Here is a 26233-nt window from a genome sequence, read left to right as displayed (position 1 = left end):
TTAAAGAGGTCAGCTTTAAGCCCGCTCTGACAGCCCTGGCCATCTCACCCACCCCTCCTCTGCCCATATTACTATAGGCACTGTCCCCACACACTCAATAGGGCGGGGAGGGGGAGGCGGAGAGGAGGAGGAGAGGAAGAAAAGGAAGAAGAAAAAAAAAAAAAGGGGGATAAATTTCCCCTTTTCCAATATCACTCCCTTGGAGGGGATATATCAGCGCCCGATCCTCTCTGTGTATTCCCCTCTACTTCCCTACTTGTCAAACCTTGACCTAAGCGCAGCTACGCGCTTATCTATTCCAGGGGCGTGTGGGAGGGTCGCTCCATGAGACATATGTTACATTATATAGAGAAAGAAAGGAAAAAAAAGAAAAAAACACAAACAAACAGAAAAAACACTCACTTTCTCGCTTAATCTGCGAGCGCGGCTCCATAGGACCTGGCGAGACCGCTCTGACATTATATTGTGAGGAGCGGGGCCGCACGATAGGCACCTTTGTTTAAGGGAATAGTTTTTAACCCTTACGTATATTTAAACCTCAGCAGAGGCATTCTGCTTATGTGTCCAATTTAGGTTTTACTATAAACATTCACAATTCCATTCTTCCCTTATTTATTCAATACAACCTCTTTACCCTATGGCCTCTTCGTGCAGTCCTAACTCCTCCACACCTTTACTGAATATTCCCTGTAAATAAACTCTTAATGAAAAATCCCTTTGATCTATCTTAAAGGAGAAAACAACACCATTCATAACCCCCAGAATGGGAGACTGCACCCCCCAGGCGTGTATACCACTTCCACAGCCTGAGGTAAACACTCTCCCACTCTGGGGGCTAACCCCTTTTCATGGTCACTTCCCAGCTCCCAGGGACCCCAGGGAGTCTTTATACCCCTGTATCCCCAGCCAGTCTGGGACCACCACAGGGGGGACCTTTAAAAATGCAAAGAGTCCTGATAGCTGATCCGGCCACCTCAGGGTATATGAACCGTCCTTTTTAGATACAATTAAATGAAAAGGGTGACCCCAATGATAGTTGGCCCCGGCATTCTGCATAATTTCTAATACCGGTTTTAAGGTCGCTCTCATCCTGAGTGTCTGTCTTGAAAGGTCTGGCAATAACCGTATGGTTGAACCTTCAAAGTCAAATGGACCCTTTTTCCATGCGTTTTTCATTATTTTTTCCTTGATTGAAAAAAAATGAATCCTTATTAGGACATCCTGGGGGAAATCTGATCCCATACTCCTAGGGGCCCTTACCCGATGTACTCGATCTATTGCTTCATTTTGGGTAGTTTCCAAGAGCATATTTAAAATAGCCACCACTTTCGGTTTCAAATCTGGGCCTTGAATTTTATCTGTTAACCCCCGTAAGCGTATATTGTTCCTTCTGCTCCGGTTCTCCCCATCATTTTGTTGGAGTTTTAATGTTACTAATTGCCTGACGAACATCTTGTGGGTGTCTATGTGTTCAACTCTGACGCTCAGGGTACTAGTCCCCACCTCCACCATTTCTATTTTTTTGGACATTACATCCATTTGACCTTTAAGGGAATTAATTTCTTGTGTCAGTGCATTGACAATTGAGGATGCCATTTCTGACATATCCTGTTTTGTAGGGATTATCGCCAGCAACTCTTGCCAATCCAGGTTTTGTTTGTCCTGTATTCGGGGACCCTGGGGAGTGAAAGAGTCTGTTCCCTGTACAGTTCTGTCTGCCCCTTGCTGATATTGACTCACTAGGGAGGTTTCAATAGCTTCTCGCTGATTGCTACCAGCTTTTTTAGAGGTATTTGCATTAGCCGACCCTGAGCGTGTCTGTGCCATTTTAGGATAAAAAACACTTTTTTCTTGTGTGGGGAGACTTCGAATAAAATACGCTGAAATGTTTGAATGTCTTACCGACGTTGTAGAAGCCGCTCTCTCCCCTTCACCACTCATAGACCAGATAAAGCTTTTGTCCTTTTTCAGTCGATATATTGCTTCGTCTTATCGCCTCGGGGGTCGACTCCCAGCGCTCACCGGGACGCTGTTTTGCTCTAAGGGGTAAATCACCCACGGTCCCAGAGCCCCAACACACGCTGCCTCCACTCAGCACCGCAGCAGCAGCACGTTCCCCTCCACCACTCACAGGCCAGCTGAACGCCTCCAAGGGTCGGCTCGCAGTGCACCACCGTGCGCCAGGTAAGAGCAGTTTTTGCCTCTGGGTCTGCCTTTTTGCTTCCGCCAAGCTGCCAGGCTCCGGTTCTCTCCCTTCACTCCATCCGAGCAATCATCCTCGGAATCTGGCAGGGAACGCCAGCTTGTTCAGAGCGGTGATTCACCAACGGTCCCGGAGCCCCGCTGCACGCTGTCTCACGGCGCCATGTCCACAACCACGCCCCTTACAGGGAGGGTCCAAAAAAAAAAAAAATAGATTATCTATTTTATCTGGTTTTAACCTTTTACATTGTATGGCAATGCTTGATTTAATTATAATTTTAGGTGTAACAATATGTTTATATAGATTAATATGTTTTTATAGTGGCACCCAAGTGATGGCGGCGCAGGCACGCGATCTCCGCGGTCTATAGGTGTAGACATACACAAACTGAATTGTATCGCCCCATAAGAATACACTAGCCAGTGACACCGAAGATTACATGCCTGTATCGTTGGTTCCGGTGTCCTGTGTATCGCTAGTAGTAGGAGGAGGGGCGAATGTCCGCTGGCCAATCCACCTCTAGGAATGCTGATATTAGGCGAGGCTTGACACGCAAATCCCACCCCTACCGAGGAAGTCAACGGAGCCATACGCTCTGACGTAACGCGTATAGGGGGGCGGAGCTTGCGTGGCTGACGCCGATCGTCTCTCGGGTGGAACTTGCTACCGATTGCCATAACAGCAGGCACGGCTGAGTGCCCGTACAATGTGAGTTGCTTTCGTTTACTCAATAAAGCTTATACATTTATAAGAAGAAAGCACTAGATTTTTGCCTTTCTCTTTTACTATATGTCCCGCGACCTCCGGAGGTGAAAGGCTGGAGAGTCATCCCAGGAGTCCATTATCCTCATATAGGCTAATGCTGGCCCGTTTGGGTCCCATATTGAGGTGAGAGGCCAATCTTTCAGGTGGAGGGACTTAACACACTGGTGTTTTATTTATCTCTCACGGGATTGAGGCTTCAATTTGGACACTTGGACACTTCTACACATTTACAATTGGATTTGAGGACGATGATTATTGGATTGTATATGTGGACTTTTATCCATTTATTTATATAGTCACCCTAGGAATAATTTTGTACACATCTGGCGCATCACGTTTTCTATTTATGTGATTTTTGATTGTGAAGTGTGGACAAGATTGGTGTATGCTACCGGTCATTTTTTCATGCACATTTATTGTTTAAAGGTTATGTACATTTCTATGCACAATTTTAAGCACATTTATTTTCACGCACAGTGATTTAATTTCACTTGCACTGTATGTACATCATCACGTATTAGGTTTTGCGCTGATAGTTTTCTGTTTATAGTGTGCCATGTACAGAGTGCAAAGTTTAGGGATGCCCTGTGTACAGAGTACAAAGTTCAAGGGTGCACTTTGTACGTAGTGCAGAATTGAGGAGTGCAGTACATACAGACTGCAAGGTTTAGGAGTGTGCTATGCACAGTTTGCAGGGTTCAGCTCTCTTTCACAGGCTGTCACTTCCACCCCTCCTCGGCTCTGACCTCTCCACCACCCTCCGCCATCCCCCACAGTCCCTTACTCTCTCCCCCCCCCCCCCCAAAAAAAGAAAAAGCTTCCTCGCACATCACCTCCCCAGCCTGGCTCTAGTACCTCCCAGCAGTGTAGGTGGCTCTCTCACAACTGGCAGGGAGATCATTGGTAGCTAACCATGTGATGCCTCATCCCACACTGCACCTGCATCTTCCTTATCCCCACCGTAAGTGCAGGCAAGGCAGAGATCTGTGATTGCCATTTAGAGGAAAGCTGTCCTTGTGAACACAATGAGAGCTGGAGGTGGAGTTCCACCACATTTGGCTGGGAAAAAAAAGCCCTGGGTGCAAGGGCCATATGATATGGCCTGGCGGGCTGATTTTGGTAATGGGCCTTGTGTTTGACACTTGTGTTCTAGCACCTGCAACAGGCAGTATTGCCAAAGGACAAATGCTCCATTCAGCCAAAGCATTTGCTCCATGTAAATTGACAGCACGCACAGGCAGAAGCTATAGGAGATAATAAAATAGTGTGTGTCTCATGTCTCCTACCAAAGACATGAGACTGCAACCCAATGTGACTGCAAAATAGAAAATTTGGCAGCTGTTTATCTCATGTTTAATGTCAGATTTAAAATTCTCATATGTTTAGTATTCCAGGTTTATCTGATCATGCACTTTATGAAAACCTTTCATGCATGATCATGAGACTGCAATCCTAAAACAAAATCTTATCTGTATATCAAAGCTAAAAGCACCTTTCACAATTGGGGCCATGTTTACCATCTGCCACCCATGTCCTGTGCCAAGGCCTCAAGTGGAACATTTACATTCTATTTTTTCCTCTGTTTTTTTTCCTCGCTCGGGCCGCCTTTGGGTAAATCTAGCAGCAGAACTAGGAGTCAGGAGGTATCAGGATGGTTTTGAATGTCACAAGAATTTGCAGCTAGATCATATAACACTAGGCTGTGTTCTGTCTCTGAAAGTTCTACAATGGAGACAATTCATTTCATCAGGGTCAACGTGCATGAATTATTTTTGTTTTTTAACACACCCATTTTCCCATGAAAACATTCAAATTCACATACTATAAATAATACATAGGAAATAATACATAGGTGTGAAAATATTAAACGGCTCACCACTGAAGGCTTTTATTTCACTTGAAACTGTATTTTTTCATAAAGCATTATCAGTTCTTTTGTCGACAGACACCACACAGTGCTCATAGATAAATCCTACAGTGAATCAGACTGTGGCAGCTGACTCCAGCTCTGGTCCTCCTCCAGACCCAGCACTCTATGCTTCCCAGCTCCACCCCCAGCTTCTTCCTGGCAGCAGCATATGGTAATGGGGGGGGGGGGTCTCTTGACTTCTGACCATGGGGAGCTTATTCTGGACATCTAGTCTAATGCCTCGTACACACGTACCGATCGTCGGCCCAACGATCGGCCGTCTTTTGTCCAGGGCTGTCGTGTCTGTTGAAAACTGCAAAAGAATGCACACGAATTTTGTCGGCCAACAACAGCCGACTGCAGAAGTGATGTCATGTGATGGTTAACTTTCCTTGTCTTTTTTCTTTTTTGAGCATGCCCAGTCTTGCAAATCTGCTGTCTGTCGGCCGAAATCTGTACTGACTGGCGAACAATCGGCCGTTCTGGGTGTTGGCCAACAAAAATTTTAAAGCATGCACGACAGATTCTGTTCGGCCGAAAATGCGCTGTCGGCTGTTGGAAGCATCATACTAACAAGCCTACAATCGGCCGATCAGTCGTCAGCCGAATATTTACGGCCGACAATCGGTACGTGTGTACGGGGCATTACAGATGCAACTGGCAAGGGCAACTATAATGCTGATGCGGCCCACAAAGAAATTCAATTTGACACCCCTGGTATAGGACCTGCATTGTACCTGATGATGTCAGTGGGTCTCAAACTGCTGGAACAAAGGAGAGGAGGACTGGTAACACACAAAGCCCCTGCCTGTAAACTAAACTTACATACAAAATACCAAGAAATAAAGAATAAAATATGCTGCTTTATGAACCTTTAGCCGTAACGTATTTCATATAAAAAAAATTGTTACCTATTTACTAAAGGCTGCTCCATCCCAAACATACAGTTTAGTAACCCAAATGTAAGAAAATATTATCCATTCAGCCAGTGGATTTGCTTGGACTTGTAGCTCCTCAGAGGCCTTCATACTAATGCCCCATACACAAGTGCAGATTATCTGCAGACTTACCAAAACCATATAATATGAGGTCAAATCTAAACACTTTCAATTTGTATGCAATCCGGCAGGCCCTTGCACTACATAGAAAAGGTAAGTCTGCAGACAGAAGTCTGCAGATAATCTGCACGTGTGTACGGGGCATAACTCAAACACACACATATATATTACACACATATACACACACCAGCCATTACCTTATGACCACTGACAGGTTAAGTGAATACCATGGATTATCTCATTACAATGGCATCTGAAAGTTGGTGGGATATATTAGGAAGTAAACATGTTGTCCCTGAAGTTATGTTGAAAGTAGAAAAAAATGGGCCTTGCAGTTTGTGGTGTTCGGCACAGCGTAGCTGCAGACTGGTTAGGGTGCCCATGCTGACCTGTGTCTACAGCCAAAAGACAATGGGCACATGAGCATCAGCCTTGTTTGATGATTCATGTTTCTTTTTATATCACGTGCATAACAGGAAGCATGTGCATTGCTCACCTTGGGAAGAGATGACTCCAGGGTGTAGTATGGGAAGAAGACAAGCTGTCAGAGACAGTATGATGCTTTGGGCAATGTTCTGCTGGGAAACCTTGGGTCCTGCCATTCATGTGGATGGTAATTTGGCAGTGGCACGTACTGTACCACCTACCTAAATATTGTTGCTTACCAAGTATACCCCTTCAAGGAAACAGTATTCCCTGATGGCAGTGGCCTCTTTCAGCAAGATAATGTGTCCTGCCACACTGCAAAAATGGTTCGAAGAACAAAACAATGTGTTTGAGGTGTTGAATTGGCCTCTTAATTCTCCAGGTCTCAATCCAATCAAGCAAACTGTAGGATGCGCTGGAAAAGGAAGTCCGATCCATGGAGGCCACACCTCGCAACTTTCAGGACTAAAAGGTTCTACTTCTGATGGCTTGGTGCCAGATATCACAGCGTACCTTCAAGAGGTCTAGTGGTGTCCATGCCTTGATGGGTCACAGCTGTTTTGGTGGCAAAAGGGGGACCTACTCAATATTAGGTTGTGGTCATAAAAGTTATGGCTGATTAACCATTTGCCGACCGCCGCACGACTATTTACTGCGCCGGTCAGCCCCTCACAGGCAAAGCGACGTAGTACTACGTCGCTAGCCTGTGAGGCTTCTAGGGAGCGAGCAAGGTCCATAAAGACATAGATGAGCAAGTTTGGGGTGGAGGAACTTGACTGGCCTGCACAGAGGCCTGACCTCACAAATGCGCTTCTGGAAGAATGGTCAAACATTCCCATAGACACACTCCTAAACCTTGTGGACAGCCTTACCAGAAGAGTTAAAGCTGTTATACCTGCAAAGGGTGGGCCAACGTAATACTAAACCCAACGGACTAAGACTGGGATGCCTTTAAAGTTCATGCGTGTAAAGGCAGGTGTCCCAATACTTTTGGTAATATTGTGTGTGTGTGTGTGTGTGTGTGTGTGTGTGTGTGTGTGTGTGTTTATACATACATACACTGCTCAAAAAAATTAAAGGAACACTTTTTAATCAGAGTATAGCATCAAGTCAATTAAACTCCTGGGATATTGATCTAGTCAGTTAAGTAGCAGAGGGGGTTGTTAATCAGTTTCAGCTTATTTGGTGTTCATGAAATTAACAACAGGTGCACTAGATGGGCAACAATGAGACAACCTCTAAAACAGGAATGGTTTTACAGATAGAGGCCACTGACATTTTTTTTTTTATTTTCATCTTTTCTGACTGTTTCATTAGTTTTGCATTTGGCTAGGGTCAGTGTCACTACTGGTAGCATGAGGCGATACCTGGACCCTATAGAGGTTGCACGGGCAGTCCAACTCCTCCAGGATGACACATCAATACGTGCCATTGCCAGAAGGTTTGCTGTGTCTCCCAGCACAGTCTCAACCATGGAGGAGATTCCAGGAGACAGGCAGTAACTCTAGGAGAGGTGGACAGGGCCGTAGAAGGTCCTTAACCCATCAGCAGGACCGGTATCTGCTCCTTTGTGAATGAAGGAACAGGATGAGCACTGCCAGAGCCCTACAAAATGACCTCCAGCAGGCCACTAGTGTGAATGTCTCTCACCAAACAATCAGAAACAGACTTTATGAGGGTGGTCTGAAGGCCCGACGTCCTCTATTGGGCCCTGTGCTCACTGCCCAGCACCATGGAACTCTATTGGCATTTTCCATTGAACACCAGAATTTGCAGGTCCACCACCGGTGCCCTGTGCTTTTCCCAGATGAGAGAAGGTTCACCCTGTGATGTTAAAGGGTCTGGAGAAGCCGTGTAGAACATTATGCTGTCTGTAACATCATTCAGCATGACCAGTTTGGTGGTGGGTCAGTGATGGTCTGGGGAGGCACATCCATGGAGGGACACACAGACCTCTACAAGTCAGACAATGGCACCCTGACTGCCATTAGATATCGGGATGAAATCCTTGGAACCATTGTCAGACCCTATGCCGGTACAGTGGGTCCTGGGTTCCTCCTGGTGCACAACAATGCCCGGTCTCATGTGGCGACAGTATGCAGCCAGTTCCTGGAGGATGAAGGAATTGATACCATTGATTGGCCCCCATACTCGCCTGACCTAAATCCAATAAAACACCTCTGGGACATTATGTTTCCGTCCATCTGACGCCGCCAGGTTGCACCTCAGTCTGTTCAGGAGCTCAGTGATGCCCTGGTCCAGATCTGGGAGGAAATACCCCAGCACACCATCCTTCGCCTCATTAGGAGCATGCTTCAACATTGTCAGGCATGCATACAAGCATGTGGGGCTAAATTACTGAGTACCATTTTGAGTTGCTACAATGAAATTTCAGCAAAATGGACTTTCCTGCTGCATCATTTTCTCAATTTGATTTTCAGAGTGTCTTGAATTCAGCCCTCTGTAGGTTGATAGTTTTCATTTCCAACAAACAATGTGGCATCTCTATGACTCACCCCTCATGTTTGTAAATATTTTATTATATCTTTGCTACTAAAGTAGTGAGTTTACAGCTTGTATAGTCCCGGTTTACACTGCCACGACTTGGTTGCCTGACAAGTCGCGCTCCATTCTGTGCAATGGAACCGTTCTGATTGGAGCGACTCAAGTCGTTCCTTCTTAGAAAAAGGTTCCTGCACTACTTGGGGGGCGACATCAGAACGGCTTGCGTTGACTTCTATTAGAGAAGTCGTTTGCAAGCCACGATGAAGTCCCGCTGCACGGGGCGGCTTCAAAGTCGGGGCGGCTTCAAAGTCGGGGCGACTTTGAGTCGTCCCAATGTGAACCGGCTCTTACAGTGTACATTTGCTGTCCCCTCAAAATAACTTAACACACAGGTAATAATGTCTAAACTGCTGGCAACAAAAGTGAGTACACCCCTAAACGACAATGTCCAAATTGGGCCCAAAGTGTCAATATTTCGTGTGGCCACCATTATTTTCCAGCACTGCCTTAACCCTCTTGGGCATGGAGTTCACCAGAGCTTCACAGGTTGCCACTGGAGTCCTCTTCCACTTGACAACACCATGAAGCTGGTGGATGTTAGAGACCCTGCGCTCCTCCGCCTTCCATTTGAGGATGCCCCACAGATGCTCAATAGGGTTTAGGTCTGGAGACATGCTTGGCCAGCTCATCACCTTTATCCTCAGCTTCTTTAGCAAGGCAGTGGTCATCTTGGAGGTGCGTTTGGGGTTGTTATGTTGGAATACTGCCCTACGGCCCAGTCTCCTAAGGAAGGGGATCATGCTCTGCTTCAGTATGTCACAGTATATGTTGGCATTCATGGTTTTCTCAATGAACTGTAGCTCCCCAGTGCCGGCAGCACTCATGCAGCCCCAGACCATGACACTCCCACCACCATGCTTGACTGTAGGAAAGCCACACTTGTCTTTGTACTCCTCACCTGGTTGCCGCCACACATGCTTCACACCATCTGAACCATATAAGTTTATCTTGGTCTCATCAAACCACAGGACATGTTTCTAGTAATCCATGTCCTTAGTCTGCTTGTCTTCAGCAAACTGTTTGCGGACTTTCTTGTGCATCATCTTCAGAAGAGGCTTCTTTCTGGGACAACAGCCATGCAGACCAATTTTATGCAGTGTGTGGCATATGGTCTGAGCACTGACAGGCTGACCCTCCACCCCTTCAACTTCTGCAGCAATGCTGGCAGCACTCATACGTCTATTTCCCAAAGACAACCTCTGGATAGGATGCTGAGCACATGCACTCAACTTCTCTGGTCGACCAATGCGAGGCCTGTTCGGAGTATAATCTGTCCTGTTAAACCTCTGTATAGTCGAGGGGCGTGACCGGATGTAGAGCGGACCAGACGTGCCTGCCTGGAGCTCCGGGGACCCTGACTAATCCTTCGTTTCACACATCCTTCGCCCCGCTTCTGCCTGCCGTTACCGGACCTGTGGAGGGTCGGGACACCCGTGGGCTACGTCCGACATGCCCGGGAAGGGAAAATCCGCGGCCGCCGCTGCGAAACAGAAGCCGGCCTCCCCGCCGGCGGTGCCTCCGGACGCCATCTTGGAAGGCCTGCGTACTCTACTTACCAACATGGAGCTCCCGGCGGAATCTGTTGCTGCTCCATCTGCATCCATCCCGGTCCAGGCAAGTGACACTGTCATGATTTTATCTGCCATTGAGCAGAGTAAGACTTCCTTATTGGCCAGGATCGATTATTTGGCGGAGGAGTGCAATCTTATCCGGGCTGACTTGGACAAGATTAGGGGGAGGCTTACGGACACTGAACAGCGTATCTCCTCGGCTGAGGACCTCACTACCCAGCATTCTGCCTCCCTTTCCTCCCTTCAGCACACAGTTCAGATGCTATTAGCCAAGGCAGATGATGCCGAAAACCGCCAGCGGCGGAATAATGTGCGGGTGCTGGGACTGCCTGAAGGGGCTGAGGGGGATAGGCCTGCTGATTTTGCCGAACGTTTTTTTCAAGGACCTCCTGCACCTTACTGACCTGGCTCCCACCTACGTCGTTGAGAGGGCACATAGAGTCCCTACGGGCCGTGTGATCCCTGGGGCCCCCCCTCGCCCCTTCTTGGTCCGCTTCCTGAACTATCGTGACAGGGACCGTATACTGAGTGAGGCCCGCAAGCATGACACTTTGCCTTACGAAAATGCTGCAGTTCATCTCTACCCTGATTTCTCTGCAGAGCTTCAGAAAAAGAGGAAGACCTTTAATGATGTGCGGCGGAGGCTCCGTGAAAAAGAAATCAAGTATTCCATGCTCTATCCCAGCCGACTCCGTGTGCAACATGCTGGCTCTGTCAAGTTTTTTGATTCTCCTGATGACGCGGACGCTTGGTTGCTCAGCTTGCGGTGAGCTTCCTTGTCCCTACTCTGTTGGCCTTGCTGGCTGGACTCCCTGTTCCCCCCTCCGTCCCCCCTTTTTGAGTTGTCTTGTTGGACTGTAACTGGAGGGGACCCCCTCTCCCCGGATGATCTCTGACTCTCCACATCAATGCCCCTGAGTAGTTTTATTTTTCTGCCCTTATTTTTTTGCTATTTTCCCCCTTTTCTACATATGTGTCCCTGGAGCTGGGGCTGGTGACAGCCTCTATTAGACTTTTCCCACAGGATTGCTGTTCCTGGTCCTTGGGACTGTTGGGGCCGTCGGCCGGCCTTGCCTCTGGTTAGCCCTCCGGCTACTCCCCTCCTGGCCTAGTGCCAGATGACTATTGGCTGGGCATTTTCCTAGTCGATAGTGTGTTGTTTTTTCTTCTAGGTTTTTGGGATGAAGTTGGCCTGTAGCACTGTTGCTCTCTGGCTGACAGGGGTTTATATGTGTTCTTGTTTATTGTCATTTCTTTTTTTTCTTTTTTGGTTTTTGGCTGCATACCCGTGCTGTGTTTTACTATTCATTGTGCAATGTGCTATTTCACTGTGTGTCGCTGACTCCTTGTGGGTCGCAGTCCGAGCTGCTTGCTTCCCTGCACTAGATACTGAGGGGTGGCGTGGTTGGTCTCTCATCTGGCCCCTGGCTCCCCCGCCGCTGTTCCCATTTCTCCTGCCCCATTTTCTCTCCCAATGCTATGGCTGACCGCATTAAGGTGCTATCTTGGAACGTGCGGGGCCTTAATAGCAAGTTCAAGCGTGCTTTGCTATTCAAATATCTCCAATCCTCTAAACCACATGTGGTCTTCCTCCAGGAGACTCACCTGACGGGGAGTGCTGTATTGGCACTACGCAGGCGCTGGGTGAGTCATACCTTCCACGCCACCTACTCCACTTACGCCAGGGGGACCTCCGTTTTGGTGCATAGGGCCCTGCCCTGTCGTGTTGAGAGGGTTATAACGGATCCCAAGGGTCAATATGTTATCCTAGCTCTTGAGATTGCGGGTAAATTGTTTATTTTTGTCAACGTGTATGTCCCCCCACCTTTTTCTAGTGCTGTGTTGTACCACATTTATGATCGTTTGGCCAAATTCTCGACCCAGCGCATCTTTGTGGCTGGGGATTTTAACAACATCCTGGATGGTGACTTGGACACCTCGAATGCGAATCGCCAATCCTGCTCTGAGCTGTGCACCTGGGCCTCGACCTTGCAGCTCACAGAACTGTGGAGGTGGAAACACCCGCAGGATCGGTTCTATTCTCACGTGTCCTCGTCACACCACTCCGGCTCCCGTATAGATCTTGCATTCTGCTCTCCCTCAGTCCTGCCATTTGTGCTGTCGGCCGGCTACCTGCCCGCCGGTCTCTCGGATCACTCCCCGCTCGAGATTCAGCTGCGGCTGGGTGATCCGGGGGAGCGGGGCGGCTGGAGGCTGGGCTGTGGGTGGCTTCAGAATCAATGGGTGGTGGAGGGGGTGTCTGGTAAAATTGCCCAGTACTGGGAGGTTAATGACCTCACCACATCCGCCTTGGTGTGTTGGGATGCTTTCAAGGCCACTATTCGTGGCGACTATATCTCCGCTATTAAAGCTGCGCGGGTGGAGTGCGCCTCGGCGAGGACGGATTTGGAGGCAGTGGTTACGGAGTCCGAGGCTACGTTTGCCTTGGATCCCTCCCCTGAGGCGTACTCCTCCCTGGCCCAGGCTCGGAGGGCGTTACACCTACATGTGTCATCGGCCGCTGAGGCGGAGGTGGGGTCGCTGCGGGCCAGGATATTCGAGTCCGGGGACAAGAATGGCAGGCTTTTGGCTAACTTGTCCGCGGACTCTAGGTTCCAGACGGTGGTTCCAGTCATACAATCTACAGATGGCAGTGTCCTTCAGGATCCTGCTGATATTCTCCTGGAATTTCGTAATTTCTATGAACATGTGTACCGGGCGGACCCCCCCCCCCCCGCCGGGGGGTCGGGACTTGGGGTCTCTCGGGGAGTTGGCGCTGCCCACTCTGGCCCCGGAGGACGTGGCTCTCCTGGAGGCGGACTTTACATTGGAGGAGGTCGAGCTGGCTATTCGCTCCCTCCCCCCTGGGAAGACCCCTGGTCCCGATGGCCTGCCGGGGGATTGGTACAAGATGTATATCTCTGAACTAGCTCCTAGGCTCTTGAAGACCTATGCATCTTGCCTTGACTTGGGAGCTCTCCCGGAGTCCATGTCTTTGGCGCACATAGTCTTAATTCATAAACCGGGGAAGGATCCTACTCTGTGCTCGGCCTACAGGCCCATTTCCCTTTTGAATTATGACCTGAAGATACTTACCAAACTGCTTGCTACCAGATTGATGAAGGTCCTTCCCTACTTGGTCAACATGGACCAGACTGGCTTCATGCCAGGCAAATCCACTGATATTAACATACGCAGAGTGTTCACTCATTTGCAGGTCCCAGCGGAGGCTCAGAGTACACGTGTGATGGTGGCGCTTGATTTAGAAAAGGCATTTGATTCAGTGGACTGGTCCTATATGATGTTAGTTCTGGAAAGGTTTGGTTTTGGCCCTGTTTTTTGTAAGTGGGTTGCCATGCTTTATGCCCACCCCAGTGCTCAGATTAAGTTGGGGGGGAGGCTATCTTGTCCCTTTTCGATCGCGCGGGGCACTCGCCAGGGGTGCCCTCTCTCGCCTGCCTTGTTTTCCTTGGCTGTTGAGCCTCTGGCGGCGGCTGTTCGTGGTTCCGGGGCGGTCGGGGGGATCCGGGTGGGGTCCTTGGAGGAAAAGTTGGCGCTTTATGCGGACGATATTATCCTTTTCCTCCGGGACCCCGGCCGGTCGCTCCGTTCGGCCCTGGATCTGTTGGCAGTCTTCACCACCTTGTCTGGTCTGCGAGTGAACTGGGACAAGTCGCTTATCCTTCCGGTGGACGCGGGGGCCCGTGCCCTCGCGGACCCGTCCTTGCCCCTGTGTTGGACTGACAGGCTCAAATATCTGGGCATAGTGATATCCCCTGACATTCGAGACTTTTGTGACCTTAATTTATCTCCCTTGCTGTTGAAATTCGGGACCAAGCTGCGCTCCTGGGCTAATCTCCCCTTGACCCTGATTGGCCGCATTAACCTGGTCAAAATGAAGCTGTTGCCCCCTCTCCTATATGTGCTTCGTCACTCCCCAGTCTGGATACCGAAGGCCGTTTTTCGTCGGCTCCACTCTCGCATCCTTACTTTTATCTGGAGTTCTCGCCCTCCTAGGCTTTGACTGACGATCCTACAGCGACCCTGGAATTCGGGGGGGACTGGCGTGTCCGGATTTTTTCCGTTACTTCGTGGCGGGACTTTTGACGCATGCACACAACTGGCTGATCTCTGATGCCTCCAAAGCTGCGGTGGCCCTGGAGGCGGGCCTGCTGGGCTCCTATGAGGCTTTACGTAACTTGTTGCTGCGTGGACCGAGGGCCCCGTACCCTGTCACTGTCTCGATGTTGGCAGTGATTAGGGCATGGAAGTTGCAATTGCCCTACATTCGGTTGGGACCTGGTCGGCGTTCCCCGAATTCCCCCCTATGGATGAATCCGGAGTTACCGGAGTTTTTCTCCATCCCGGATCCCTCCGTGTGGGCCTCCAAGGGCATTCTGTCTCTCTCTCACATCTGTCGGGGGGAGGAGCTTGCGTCGTTCGACCAACTGAAGGCCGATTTTTCCCTACCCAATTCCCACTTTTTCAGGTACCTACAGCTCCGCCATGCCTTCCACAAACAGTTCGGTAATTTTTCTTGCGACTTCACGCTAGCTGACTTAGAGGCCATTCTCCGAAACGAGACTTTAAAAAAACCGCTCTCCACTATCTATAGTACCCTGCTCCCCAGTGTGCACTCGGGGCTGGAGGTTCTGCAGGCCTTCTGGGTGGCAGAGGCTCCCGGCCTTGATGCGGAGGACTGGGAGGACGTCTGGGATTACCCATTCCGTCACCTGGTGGCCGCCAGGGACCGCCTTGTGCAGTTTAAAATCCTTCATCGGTTTCATCTAACCCCGACTCGACTGCACAGGGCCTTCCCTGATACGCCTGCGGTCTGCTGGCGCTGCGGAGCGCCGGACGCCGCGGAGCGCCGGACGCCGCGTATACACACATGGTTTGGCATTGCCCGCCCCTGGTGGAGTACTGGACCCGGATTCTGGACTTTGTTGCTCGAGTGACCACCATCCGCGTGCCTCTAAAGCTGGAGTATTGTATCCTGGGGCTTGTGAATGATCTGGCCCACTCTGTAGCGTCTACGCTAGGAAAATGGTGGTTCTCCACTGGCGGAAGCCTGCTGCACCCACCGTTTCCTCGTGGAAATCTCTTGTGAACTCAGTAATTCCACTTTACAAAGCAACCTATGCTAACAGGGTTTGCCCGCAAAAATTCTCAAGGGTGTGGGACATTTGGTTAGAGTCTGATGATACTACCAATGATGCGGGGGGCCCTGCTGTGTCGACTTAGGACCCCTAATTGTAATTGCTATTGCTAATTATTTCCCCTACATGCAGTGGACTCTGTTCAGATTTTCTTCTCCATTGGACTGTTGGTTCTTCACGCAGTGAACGGATTGCTCCTGTCACCGGGATCCTTGTGCGTTGAACACCCTTATGAAGTAGCAGTTGGGTGCAGCCATGTCTGGGGTTGTTTTTGCTTTTTGTTGCTGTGTATTTTATTTTATTCCTTTTTGTTTTGTTGTTGAGCCAGGGAATGCCCAATGGCTATGTTTTTGTATGTTGTTCTTTTTGAAACAAATAAAAAGAATTTTCAAAAAAAAAAAAAAAAAACCTTTGTATAGTCTTGGCCACCGTGCTGCAGCTCAGTTTCAGGTTCTTGGCAATCATCTTATTGCCTAGGCCATCTTGAACTTCCAGTGACCAGTATGAGAGAGTGAGAGCGATAACACCAAATTCAACACACCTGCTCCCCATTCACACCTGAGACCTTGTACCACTAACGAGTCACATGACACTGGGGAGGGAAAATGGATAATTGGTCCCAATTTGAACATTTTAAATTTAGCCCCTTTCACACAGGGAGTCCATTCAGATCCGTTTTTCAGGCGGATCTGAACAGATGCCCCATGCATCTTTAATTTACCCCCATTTATTTAACCCCATTTATCTCTAATTTAATGCAGCAAATTTACACTGTTATACAAGCTGTACACTCACTACTTTACATTGTAGCAAAGTATTATTTCTTCAGTGTTGTCACATGAAAAGATATAATGAAATATTTACAAAAATGTGAGCGGTGTACTCACTTTTGTGAGATATGTAAAGAATATATATATATATATATATATATATATATATATATATATATATATATCCACACACACATTACATACATACATACACAACACATTTAAAATACCAGTTTAAAAAAAAACTTACAAATTTGCCCCAAAATATTTATTTTATGGACCTTGCACACGGTACAGGTCTATTAATGCCAGATGCCTTTTTTGCATTAAAAAGTGTGAGTATAGTCTGTATAGTGCACTTATTTAACCTCTTCACGACTGCCCGCCGCAGATGTACTGCGGCAGGCAGCCGCTCCTGCGCGAATCGCCGTAACTGTACGGCGGCAGCGAGCAGAAGGCTAGGGGGCGAGCGCGTGCCGCCTGACACCCACGATCGTTCCCCGCTAAGAGAAGAACGGTCAGCTGCTGTAAACACAGCTGACCGTTCTTCTCCTTGGAATGATCATAGAGCCCCTGTGATCCTTCTATATAGGATTAGAGGTCTCTATGGTCATTCCACAAGCCACCCCCCCCCACAGTTAGAATCACTCCCCTAGGTACACATTTAACCCCTTAATCAGCCATAGTGTTAACCCCTTCCCTGCCAGTGTCATTATTACAGTAACAGTGCATATTTTTAGCACTGATTACTGTAGTAATGTCACTGGTACCCCCAAAAGTGTCAAAAATGTCAGTCAGGGGTCCGATCTGTCCACCGCAATGTCACAGTCTCGCAAAAAAAAAAAAAAAAAAAAAATCGCAGATCGCCGCCGCCATTACTAGTAAAATAAAAAAAAAACAATAAAAAAAATTACATAAATCTTTCCTGTAGTTAGTAGACACAAAAACGTTTGCGCAAACCAATCAAAATACGCTTATTGGGATTTTTTTTACCAAAAATATGTAGCAGAAAACAAATTGGCCTAAAATGTTAAAGCGGTTGTACACCCAAAAACACACAAAAAAAACAAAAAAAAACCTGCAAGACAAAGGCATAATGAGCTAGTATGCATCGCATACTAGCTCATTATGTATTACTTACCTTAGAACGAAGCCCTGACTCTCATGAGCGGCTGCATGCACTGCAAATATCTCCTAAACCATGCCGGTTTAGGAGATATTAATTGTACCTACAGGTAAGCCTTATTATTGGCTTACCTGTAGGTAAAAGTAAAAAAAAAAAAAAGTGGGATATTACCGCTTTAAAGAATTTTGATTTTTATATTTTTTTTTTTCGGGAAGGTTATATAGCAGAATGTGAAAAATTTAGATTTTTTTGCGCTATACACAAAAAAAAGAGCGACAATTCTGAAAAAAAAAAAATCAATAAACGCACAGGTGATTAACCACTTGCCGACCGCCGCACGACTATCTACGGCGGCGGTCAGCCCCTCACAGGCAAAGTGACGTAGGGCTACGTCACTAGCTTGTGAGGGTCTAGGGAGCGAGTGCGCGCCGTCGGAGGCGCGCTCCAGCGTGGTCACGGACCCCCCCGCGCGTGTGACCGGCGGACCCGATGTCCGCCGGCCACTCTGCGATCGGCGGGGGAGAGGGAGAAAGTCAGGCAGCTTGTGTAAACAAGCTGCCTGTCATTCTCCCCTCTGTATGAGAGATGATCATATGGATCTACTATGTAGATCCGTTGATCACTCTGCATACAGCTGAAGCCACAGCCAATCACAGTTAGAATCACGCCCCTAGGGACACACACAGCCCCTCCCTCGCAAATAAAGTTAACCCCTTCACTACCAGTGTATTTTTACAGTAACAGTGCATATATATAGCACTGATTACTGTAGAAATGTCACTGGTAACCCCAAAAGTGTCAAAAATGTCAGTCAAGGGTCCGATCTGTCCGCCGCAATGTCGCAGTACCGCAAAAAAAAAAAATCGCAGATCGCTGCCGTTACGCGTTAAAAAAAAAAACAACAAAAATCTTTCCCTTAGTTAGTAAACGCAATAACTTTTGCGCAAACCAATCAAAATACGCTTTTTGCGATTTTTTTTACCAAACATAGGTAGCATAAAACAAATTGGCCGAAAATGTTAAAAAATTTTGATTTTTACATTTTTTTGGGGGGGAATTTCATATAAAAAAAAGGGAGAAATATTGCTATTTTTGCAAAATTTACGCTCTTTTGTTTATAGCGCGTGATCAAAAAAAAATCGCACAGGTGATCAAATACCACCAAAAGAAAGCTCTGTTTGTGGGAAAAAAAGGACGCCAAATTCGTTTAGGTACAGCGTCGCAGGACCGCGCAATTGTCCGTTAAAGTCACGCAGTGCCGAATCGCAAAATACCCCCTGGTCGTTTAGCAGCCAAATCCTCCGGGGCTTAAGTGGTTAAATACCACCAAAAGAAAGCTCTATTTGTGGGGAAAAAAAAGGACATATATTTAGTTTGGGTACAGCGTTGCACGACCGCGCAGTTGTCAGTTAATGTCACTCAGTGCCAAGTTGAAAAAAATGGCCTGGTCATTAAGGGGGCAAATCCTTCCGGTCTTAAAGTGGTTAAACGGACACAGAAACTTCCGTACAAATATAGGAGTGTAAAAATTCCAGAATGGTCCTTCTAGCTCTAGAATTGAAGGGGTGCGATTTACATACATAAAATACTGACCAGTATCACAGATTTAATATTCCTGCCGCTGGTTGACTGACATGTGTACAGGCACATTGAAAGCAATGGGCTGCATTTAGAGCAGCATGATGTGCAAGCACACTAAGCAGAGAATTCTTATAAAGTGAACACAATGTGGTAAGTCAGGGCTTTAAAGAAAACAAGAAAAGTGACTGCAGACAGAAGTGATTACTGCACAATACCTTATACATTTCCCCAGGACTGAGTCACAGGATGGATTAACCCTTCTACTGCTGGCCCCCCAGCCAGGTACCTGTGTGAGCGATCAGTAGGTAGGTACTGTGCCCAGCAATGTGGGAACCCTGACAATCAATGCCTCTTAGTGCAGCAGTTGGTGTAGGTGAGCTGGACGAGTCGGAACCTGTCAGTTAGGTAAGCTGTAAACAAGCAGCATTGAATCACAGCGAGTCTCCGACCCATCCAGGCTCAGCACTCACCTCTGCCTGCGATCACCCTCCACCAGGTCATCCGATGACAGCAGTATGGACCTACCTGAGACTGCCAGGGCCAGCAGGAGGATCAGGCAGAGGGATCCGGGGGATCTCATGACTTCCAGCCTGGATCTGGAGAAATGACTGTACAGGTCTAGGAGGGAGTGGTGTCCCCACCTGCACTGCCAGCTCCTATTCCTGGGAGGAGTCACCGCCAGGTAAACCTTTACTCTCCAAAACAATGTGAGCTGAGCCTGTCACCATACTTCACTGGATCACATCCACAGCAAAACCCCCGAAAATAGACGTTTTCCAGAATCTGGATCAGCTGTACATGACAACCAATCAGCTTCTATCTTTCATTTCCAAAGCCTACCTGAACAAGCTGAAGCTAGAAGCTGATTGGTGCATTGATTATGCGCAGCTGCTCCAGGTTTACTAAATGTAAGGTGGGGAAGAATTATTCTAATTCTCAGGTACTTCTGGAATAATCTGACTCTGGACCTTGTACAGGATTGCTGGGAAACATTGCTTTTCAACTTTGTTTTTCACCATGTAAATGCCTGCTTGCTGAGATGGCATTCCTAAATATCATATCACCAATGCTATGCTGTTAGTTGCCATTTATAAGATGTTTGCTGTCATGTATGCATGCATGTATTTTTTATCAGACTCTTCATCTGGTCACCCATGAAATCTTTATAGTGACTGTCACCAGAATTTGTTTTTCCCCTTTCTTGAACACATCCATGAGGACTTAAAGGAGAAGTACATCCAATGCTGGTTTGGCTGTACTTCTCATGTGAATCACAGGAGTGCAGTTCATTATTCACTCCTGTGACCCTTTTTTCAGCAGACAGGGGGCTGAAATACGCTGTCGCCTGATGTCACAGAGCCAGTCCAGGCTAGGGCAAGATCGCGACAATGGACCCACATACCTGGACCGGCACCCAGCTCAGCCTCTTAGCAAGCCACTGAAAGCCAGCAGCTCCCATCCCCTCCACAGCCTCACCGTTCTCAGGGTTAGACAGATTCAGAACCGAACCAATGCCGCATCCACCTAGGTAAGTATGATTGTAAAAAAAAAAGAAAAAGAAATCCCATACTTCTCTTATAACTTGAACCACTTCTGAACCGGAAGGATTTGCCCCATTAATGAGCAGGCCGTTTTTTGTGATTCAGTACTGCGTTATTTTAATGGACAATTGCGTGGTCGTGCGATGCTGTACCCAAATAAAATCAATGTCATTTTTTCCCCACAAATAGAGCTTTATTTTGGTGGTATTTGATCACCTGTGCAATTTTTATTTTTTTGTGCTAAAAAAAAAAAAAAAGAGAGACAATTCTGAAAAATATAAAAACAATAATTTTTACATTCTGCTATATAACATTCCCCCCCCCCCCCAAAATAAAAAATAAAAATCGAAATTTCTCATCCTTTTAGACCAATTTGTATTCTGCTACATATTTTTGGTAAAAAAAAATTGCAGTAAGCATATTTTGATTGGTTTTTCGCAAACGTTATTGCATCTACAAACTAGGGGAAAGATTTATGTCATTTTTATTTATTTTTTTTACTAGTAATGGCGGCGATCTGCGATTTTTAGCAAGATTGAGACTTTGCGGCGGACAGATTGGACCCCTGACTGACATTTTTGACACTTTTGGGGGGACCAGTGACATTACTACAGTAATCAGTGCTAAAAATATGCACTGTTACTGTAATAATGACATTGGCAGGGAAGGGGTTAACACAGTGGTGATCAAAGCGTTAGATGTGAGCCTAGGGGAGTGTTTTCTAACTGTATGGGAGTTGGGCTTGTGAAATGACCATAGAGACCTATAAATCTTTATAGAAGAATCACTGGCGCTCTGTGATAATTTCAGAGAGAACAATGGTTGGCTGTGTTTACAACAGCTGACCATTCCTCTCTCTCAGCAGGCAGCGACTGCAGGTGCCCGGCGGCAATTGCAGCCGCCTGCCCTGTGGATCGCCATCCCAGCTGCTTAGTGGGGGTGGGAGCATGCCGCTGGCGGCAAGCGCTCACCCCCCAGGACCACTCCCGCAAACCGACATACCCATACGCCGATTGGAACTGCTAGCAGAATCCTGGCAATTGTGCTCGCAATCCCAAATCACCAGATGTTAATGGCTCTACTTCAATACAAGTTCTTTACGATGCACCTGGACTGTGTGTGCTATTGCCATGGCACCAGGCTGCACCCACCTACATGCTGGAAAACGTATGACTATCAGCGACTGCAGCCACTGATCATTGTATTCTGACAGTGGAGGAGTCCTGCTGTCAGAATATAATAACACATTGGGGAGGATTCCTCCATTCACCTCTCTTGTGTGGATTGTGGGAATCTGCTCATTTTTTGTTTGCTGGCATCTATGGGCAGAAGTCAGAATTATCTTTTACGGTAGCTGTAGATAGCAAGCTATAGCATCCTGCCACTAGTTTAGGCAGCCTTCTGCAGTGATTGTCATGTGTAATCCTTGCCCCTCCCTCGATGATACAGACCTGTATTATTTACTGTTTGTGTGTTTTTGTATATATGGTCGTTGTTATATGGCTTTGTTGCCATTTTTGTAAAAATTCCCTTCTTGGGTCCTAGTTTGGATTATTTACTTCCCTTCAAGCCTCAGGATCCTTATAACTGGGCTATTGCGCTCGGGTGGGGGTAATTGGGAGGGTCTGTCTAATTATGGGACCACTGTGTTTGGCTATTACAGTGGTCTCATGAACATAAGCCAGTTCCACCATCTCTCAAACATTACTAGAGACTGGGAGCTGTCTTTGATAGCTCAGCCTCTGTTCTGGGAGCGTGCAGTTAGCGTTCTCTCAGCATAGAAACCTCTACCACATATGGACACAAATGTGCGGAATATGGCTATTAAAAGTGTGTATATGTATATATATTTACTGTACATATGCACTATATTGTCATAAGTATAGGGACGCCTGCCTTTACATGCACATGATCTTTATTGACATCCCAATCATCGTCCCTAGGCTTCAATATTGAGTTGGCTCACCCTTTGCAGCTATAACAGCTTCAACTCTTCTGGGAAGGCTGTCCACAAGGTTTAGGAGTGTCTATAGGAATGTTTGACCATTCTTCCAGAAGCGCATTTTGTGAGGCCAGGCACTGATGTAGGTGAGAAGGCCTGGCTCGCAGTCTGAGCTCTAATTCATCCAAAAGATGTTCTTATGGGTAGCGGTCAGGACTCGGTCAAGTTCCTCCACCCCAAACTCGCTCATCCACATTATTGGGCCACCCCTCCAAATCATTTGGTGAAGAGGGGATTATGATGTTGGGTTGTTTATCAGGGGTTGCGCTTGGCCCCTTAGTTCCAGTGAAGGGAATTCTTAAGGCATCAGCATACCAAGATATTTTGGACAATTTCATGCTCCCAAATTTGTGGAACAGTTTGGGGATGGCCCCTTCCTGTTCCAACATGACTGCACACCAGTGCACAAAGCAAGGTCCATAAAGACATGGATGAGGGAGTTTGGGGTGGAGGAACTTGACTGGCATGCACAGAGTCCTGACCTCAACCCCATAGCACACCTTTGGGGTGAATTAGAGTAGAGACTGAGAGCCAGGCCTTTTCATCCACTTCTGGAAGAATGGTCAAACATTCCCATAGACACACTCCTAAACCTTGTGGACAGCCTTCCCAGAAGAGTTAAAGCTGTTATAGCTGCAAAGGGTGGGCCAACTCAATATTGAACCCTACGGACTGGGATGCCAATAATGTTCCTGTGCATGTAAAGGCAGGCGTCCCAATTATATGGACAATATAGTGTATATGTTCCCCTGCTTAGAAAGGCTACCATACATGGCTCGAATGTCTGCAGTAATTGGTCCATATTGGCATCACTCAACTCAGTAAAAGTAGAACTATTGACTTTTGTCAAAGGAGCCTGATGGAAAATTGTCTGTCAAACAGCATCTGGATCCAATCAGATGTAGTCACTGTTTGGGTATTCTGACAGCCGCTGAAGCATCTGGTAGAATACAATAGCTAGTAGGAGAGATTTGTCCATCCACACTGTATAGTGAGGATGGTGGAATCTGATCGATTTGTTTTATTCAGGCTGCAGGATGAATGGACAAAATCTATTAGTATATGGCCAGCTTAAAGCGGTTGTAAACCCCGCTTGGTCATTTTTAGCTACAGGTAAGCCTATAATAAATGCTTACCTGTAGGTAAAATTAATATCTCATAAACGTGCAGGAGATATTTACCTTGGATGGATCCAGTTATGTCACCGGCGCATGCGCTCTGAAGGTTCGTCATATCTTTAGAGCTTCATGTCAGAACCAGGGGCTCCCGCACGCATGCATGGGTGTGACGTCATTGCGGATCCGGCCAATCACATAGCCGAAGCGCACGAACGCGGAAGAAAGACCAGGGGAACATGTCAGCCCTCTCAGCTGACAGTACAGTGCTAGAGGGCTTTGTTCCAAGGTGAGTATTTCATAATGTGCTAGTATCCGATGCATGCCAGCACATTATGTCATTGCCTTGCAGGTGTTTCCTTTACAACCGCTGCAGTTTTCAACCACTTTAATTCTGCAGTGGGTTAATAAAAAAAATTGCCCAAAGGAGGCAATCATGAACAAACAGAACACTGTTAAATTTACAAATAAAAATATAAGGCCTTGTTGCGCTGTGTTTTTACTGCTCCCCTTTAGATGCAAAGGCAGCTGATGGAAGTGTTCACAAATGCTGCAATGATTTGCAATGTGGAGTGGCAAAAATGATCTCCATTGTTGTGCTTTGCTGAATAGGGCTTCACCACAACCAGGGTGGTGCAGGTTTTTAGGGGATAAAACAGGTGGTGAAAAGGCAATACAATGCGGGTTGATTTACTAAAACTGGTGAGTTCAAAATCTGGTGTAACTCTGCATAGAAACCAATGAACTTTCAGGTTTTATTGTCAAAGCTTAACCAAACAAACTGAAGTTAGAAGTTGATTGGCTGCCATGCACAGTTTCACCAGATTTTACACTCTACAGTTTTAGTAAATCAACCCCAATGGCTCTTCTTTGCCTGTCAAATGCCCTCTGAAGAGCAACTCACCACATATCATTTTTCAGAGAGCAAGTGCTTGTGAAATTGAGCCCTAATGCTTGCTCTGGAAACAGGATCTCTCTAACCTACCCTCCAAAGGAGAAACTGGACAACAAAATCTGTAGCGATTTTGTATATATTTTCTTTATTATGTTTGGTATGTTTGCCTTTTTGTAATATTGAAGATCAATATATTTACATTTATTTTTCCAGCCAGTAGGTGGAGCTCTAAAGCTTACATATTTGTAAAACAGTTATAAAAACAATGCTGATCCAACAATACTAATGACTTCCTTTACCGAAATCTGAATGTGTTTTTAACACTTCTTCAAACATAGAACCCTCACCATGAACCTCCTATTATCTAACTTAGATCTGAAAACTAACCTGTAACACTGATCCTGTAAAACTGGAACCTGATCTAACCATTTAACCCTATCCATATCCCATATTTAACCCTTATTATAATGCCTAAATGTAAAGCGGTATTAAAGCTGAAAACAAAAATGTAATATATTTGACGCTTACCAATCATTAGATGTGATGGCTGCATCAGATTTCTTTTCTTAGGCTCGGTTCACATTTATGCGATGCGGGAAGGCTGCGAATTCTGCAGCCTGTTCCCGCATCGCACACGCACCCCCGGCAGTTCACACTGCCATATGCGATACGCTGGGGGTGTCAATGTAATCTTAATGACACCCCCAGTTTGATCGCATATCGCAGTGCGATCGTGCAGTTCGCACAGGATCGGATCGCACAAGTTTGAACCGCTGTGCGATCCGATCCTGATGCGGCAGCAAAAATGCCTCCTGTGCGTGTTTGCTGCGGGTGCGATGCGAATTTAGCCATACAAACAGCAGTGCGCTCCGACATTACATGCGAACCCCGCACACGCAGAAGTATGAACCGGGGCTAAACCACTTAAAGCGGAGTTCCGCGGAGTTCCACCCCCCCCTCCAAAAATTAACCACTTAAGCCCCAGAGGATTTGGCTGCTCAAAGACCAGGGCCTATTTTGCGGAGCGGCACTGCGTGGCTTTAACTGACAATTGCGCGGTCGTGCGACGCTGTACCCAAATGAGATTGACGTCCTTTTTTTCCCCACAAACAGGGCTTTCTTTTGGTGGTATTTGATCACCTGTGCGATGATTTTTATTTTTTGCGCTATAAACAAAAAAAGAGCGTCAATTTTAAAAAAAATAGCAATATTTTTCACATTTTTTATATGAAATCCCCCCCAAAAAATGTAAAAATCTAAATTTTTTAACATTTTAGGCCAGTTTGCTTTCTGCTACATATTTTTGGTAAAATAAATAGCAATAAGCGTATTTTGATTGGTTTGCGCAAAAGTTATTGCGTTTACTAACTAAGGGTAAGATTTATGTAATTTTTTATTTTTTTTTTTAACTAGTAATGGCGGCGATCTGCGTTTTTTTTTTTTTGCGGGACTGCGACACTGAGGCGGACAGATCGGACCCCTGACTAACATTTTTGACACTTTTGGGGGGACCAGTGACATTACTACAGTAATCAGTGCTATAAATA

The 26233-nt window shown here is 46.8% G+C and overlaps 1 protein-coding gene across 1 annotated transcript in view; it reads right to left on the bottom strand.

The window, feature by feature from the left end:
• LOC309568128 (myelin protein zero-like protein 2) overlaps positions 1–19803 on the bottom strand; it is a 44060-nt gene extending 24257 nt beyond the window's left edge. The window contains exon 1 of the mRNA XM_082273731.1: positions 19659–19803. Coding sequence (XP_082129857.1) covers positions 19659–19713 — 55 coding nt within the window. The 5' untranslated portion in view covers positions 19714–19803. The remainder of the gene's footprint in view (positions 1–19658) is intronic.
• Between the last annotated feature and the right edge of the window lie 6430 nt (positions 19804–26233).

This window comes from Pelophylax lessonae (genome assembly GCF_965119305.1).
Source record: "Pelophylax lessonae genome assembly, chromosome: 12".
Lineage (NCBI taxonomy): Eukaryota > Metazoa > Chordata > Amphibia > Anura > Ranidae > Pelophylax > Pelophylax lessonae.
The sequence above is the reverse complement of the archived record's forward strand: the minus strand, read 5'-3'. Positions and strand labels throughout refer to the sequence as shown.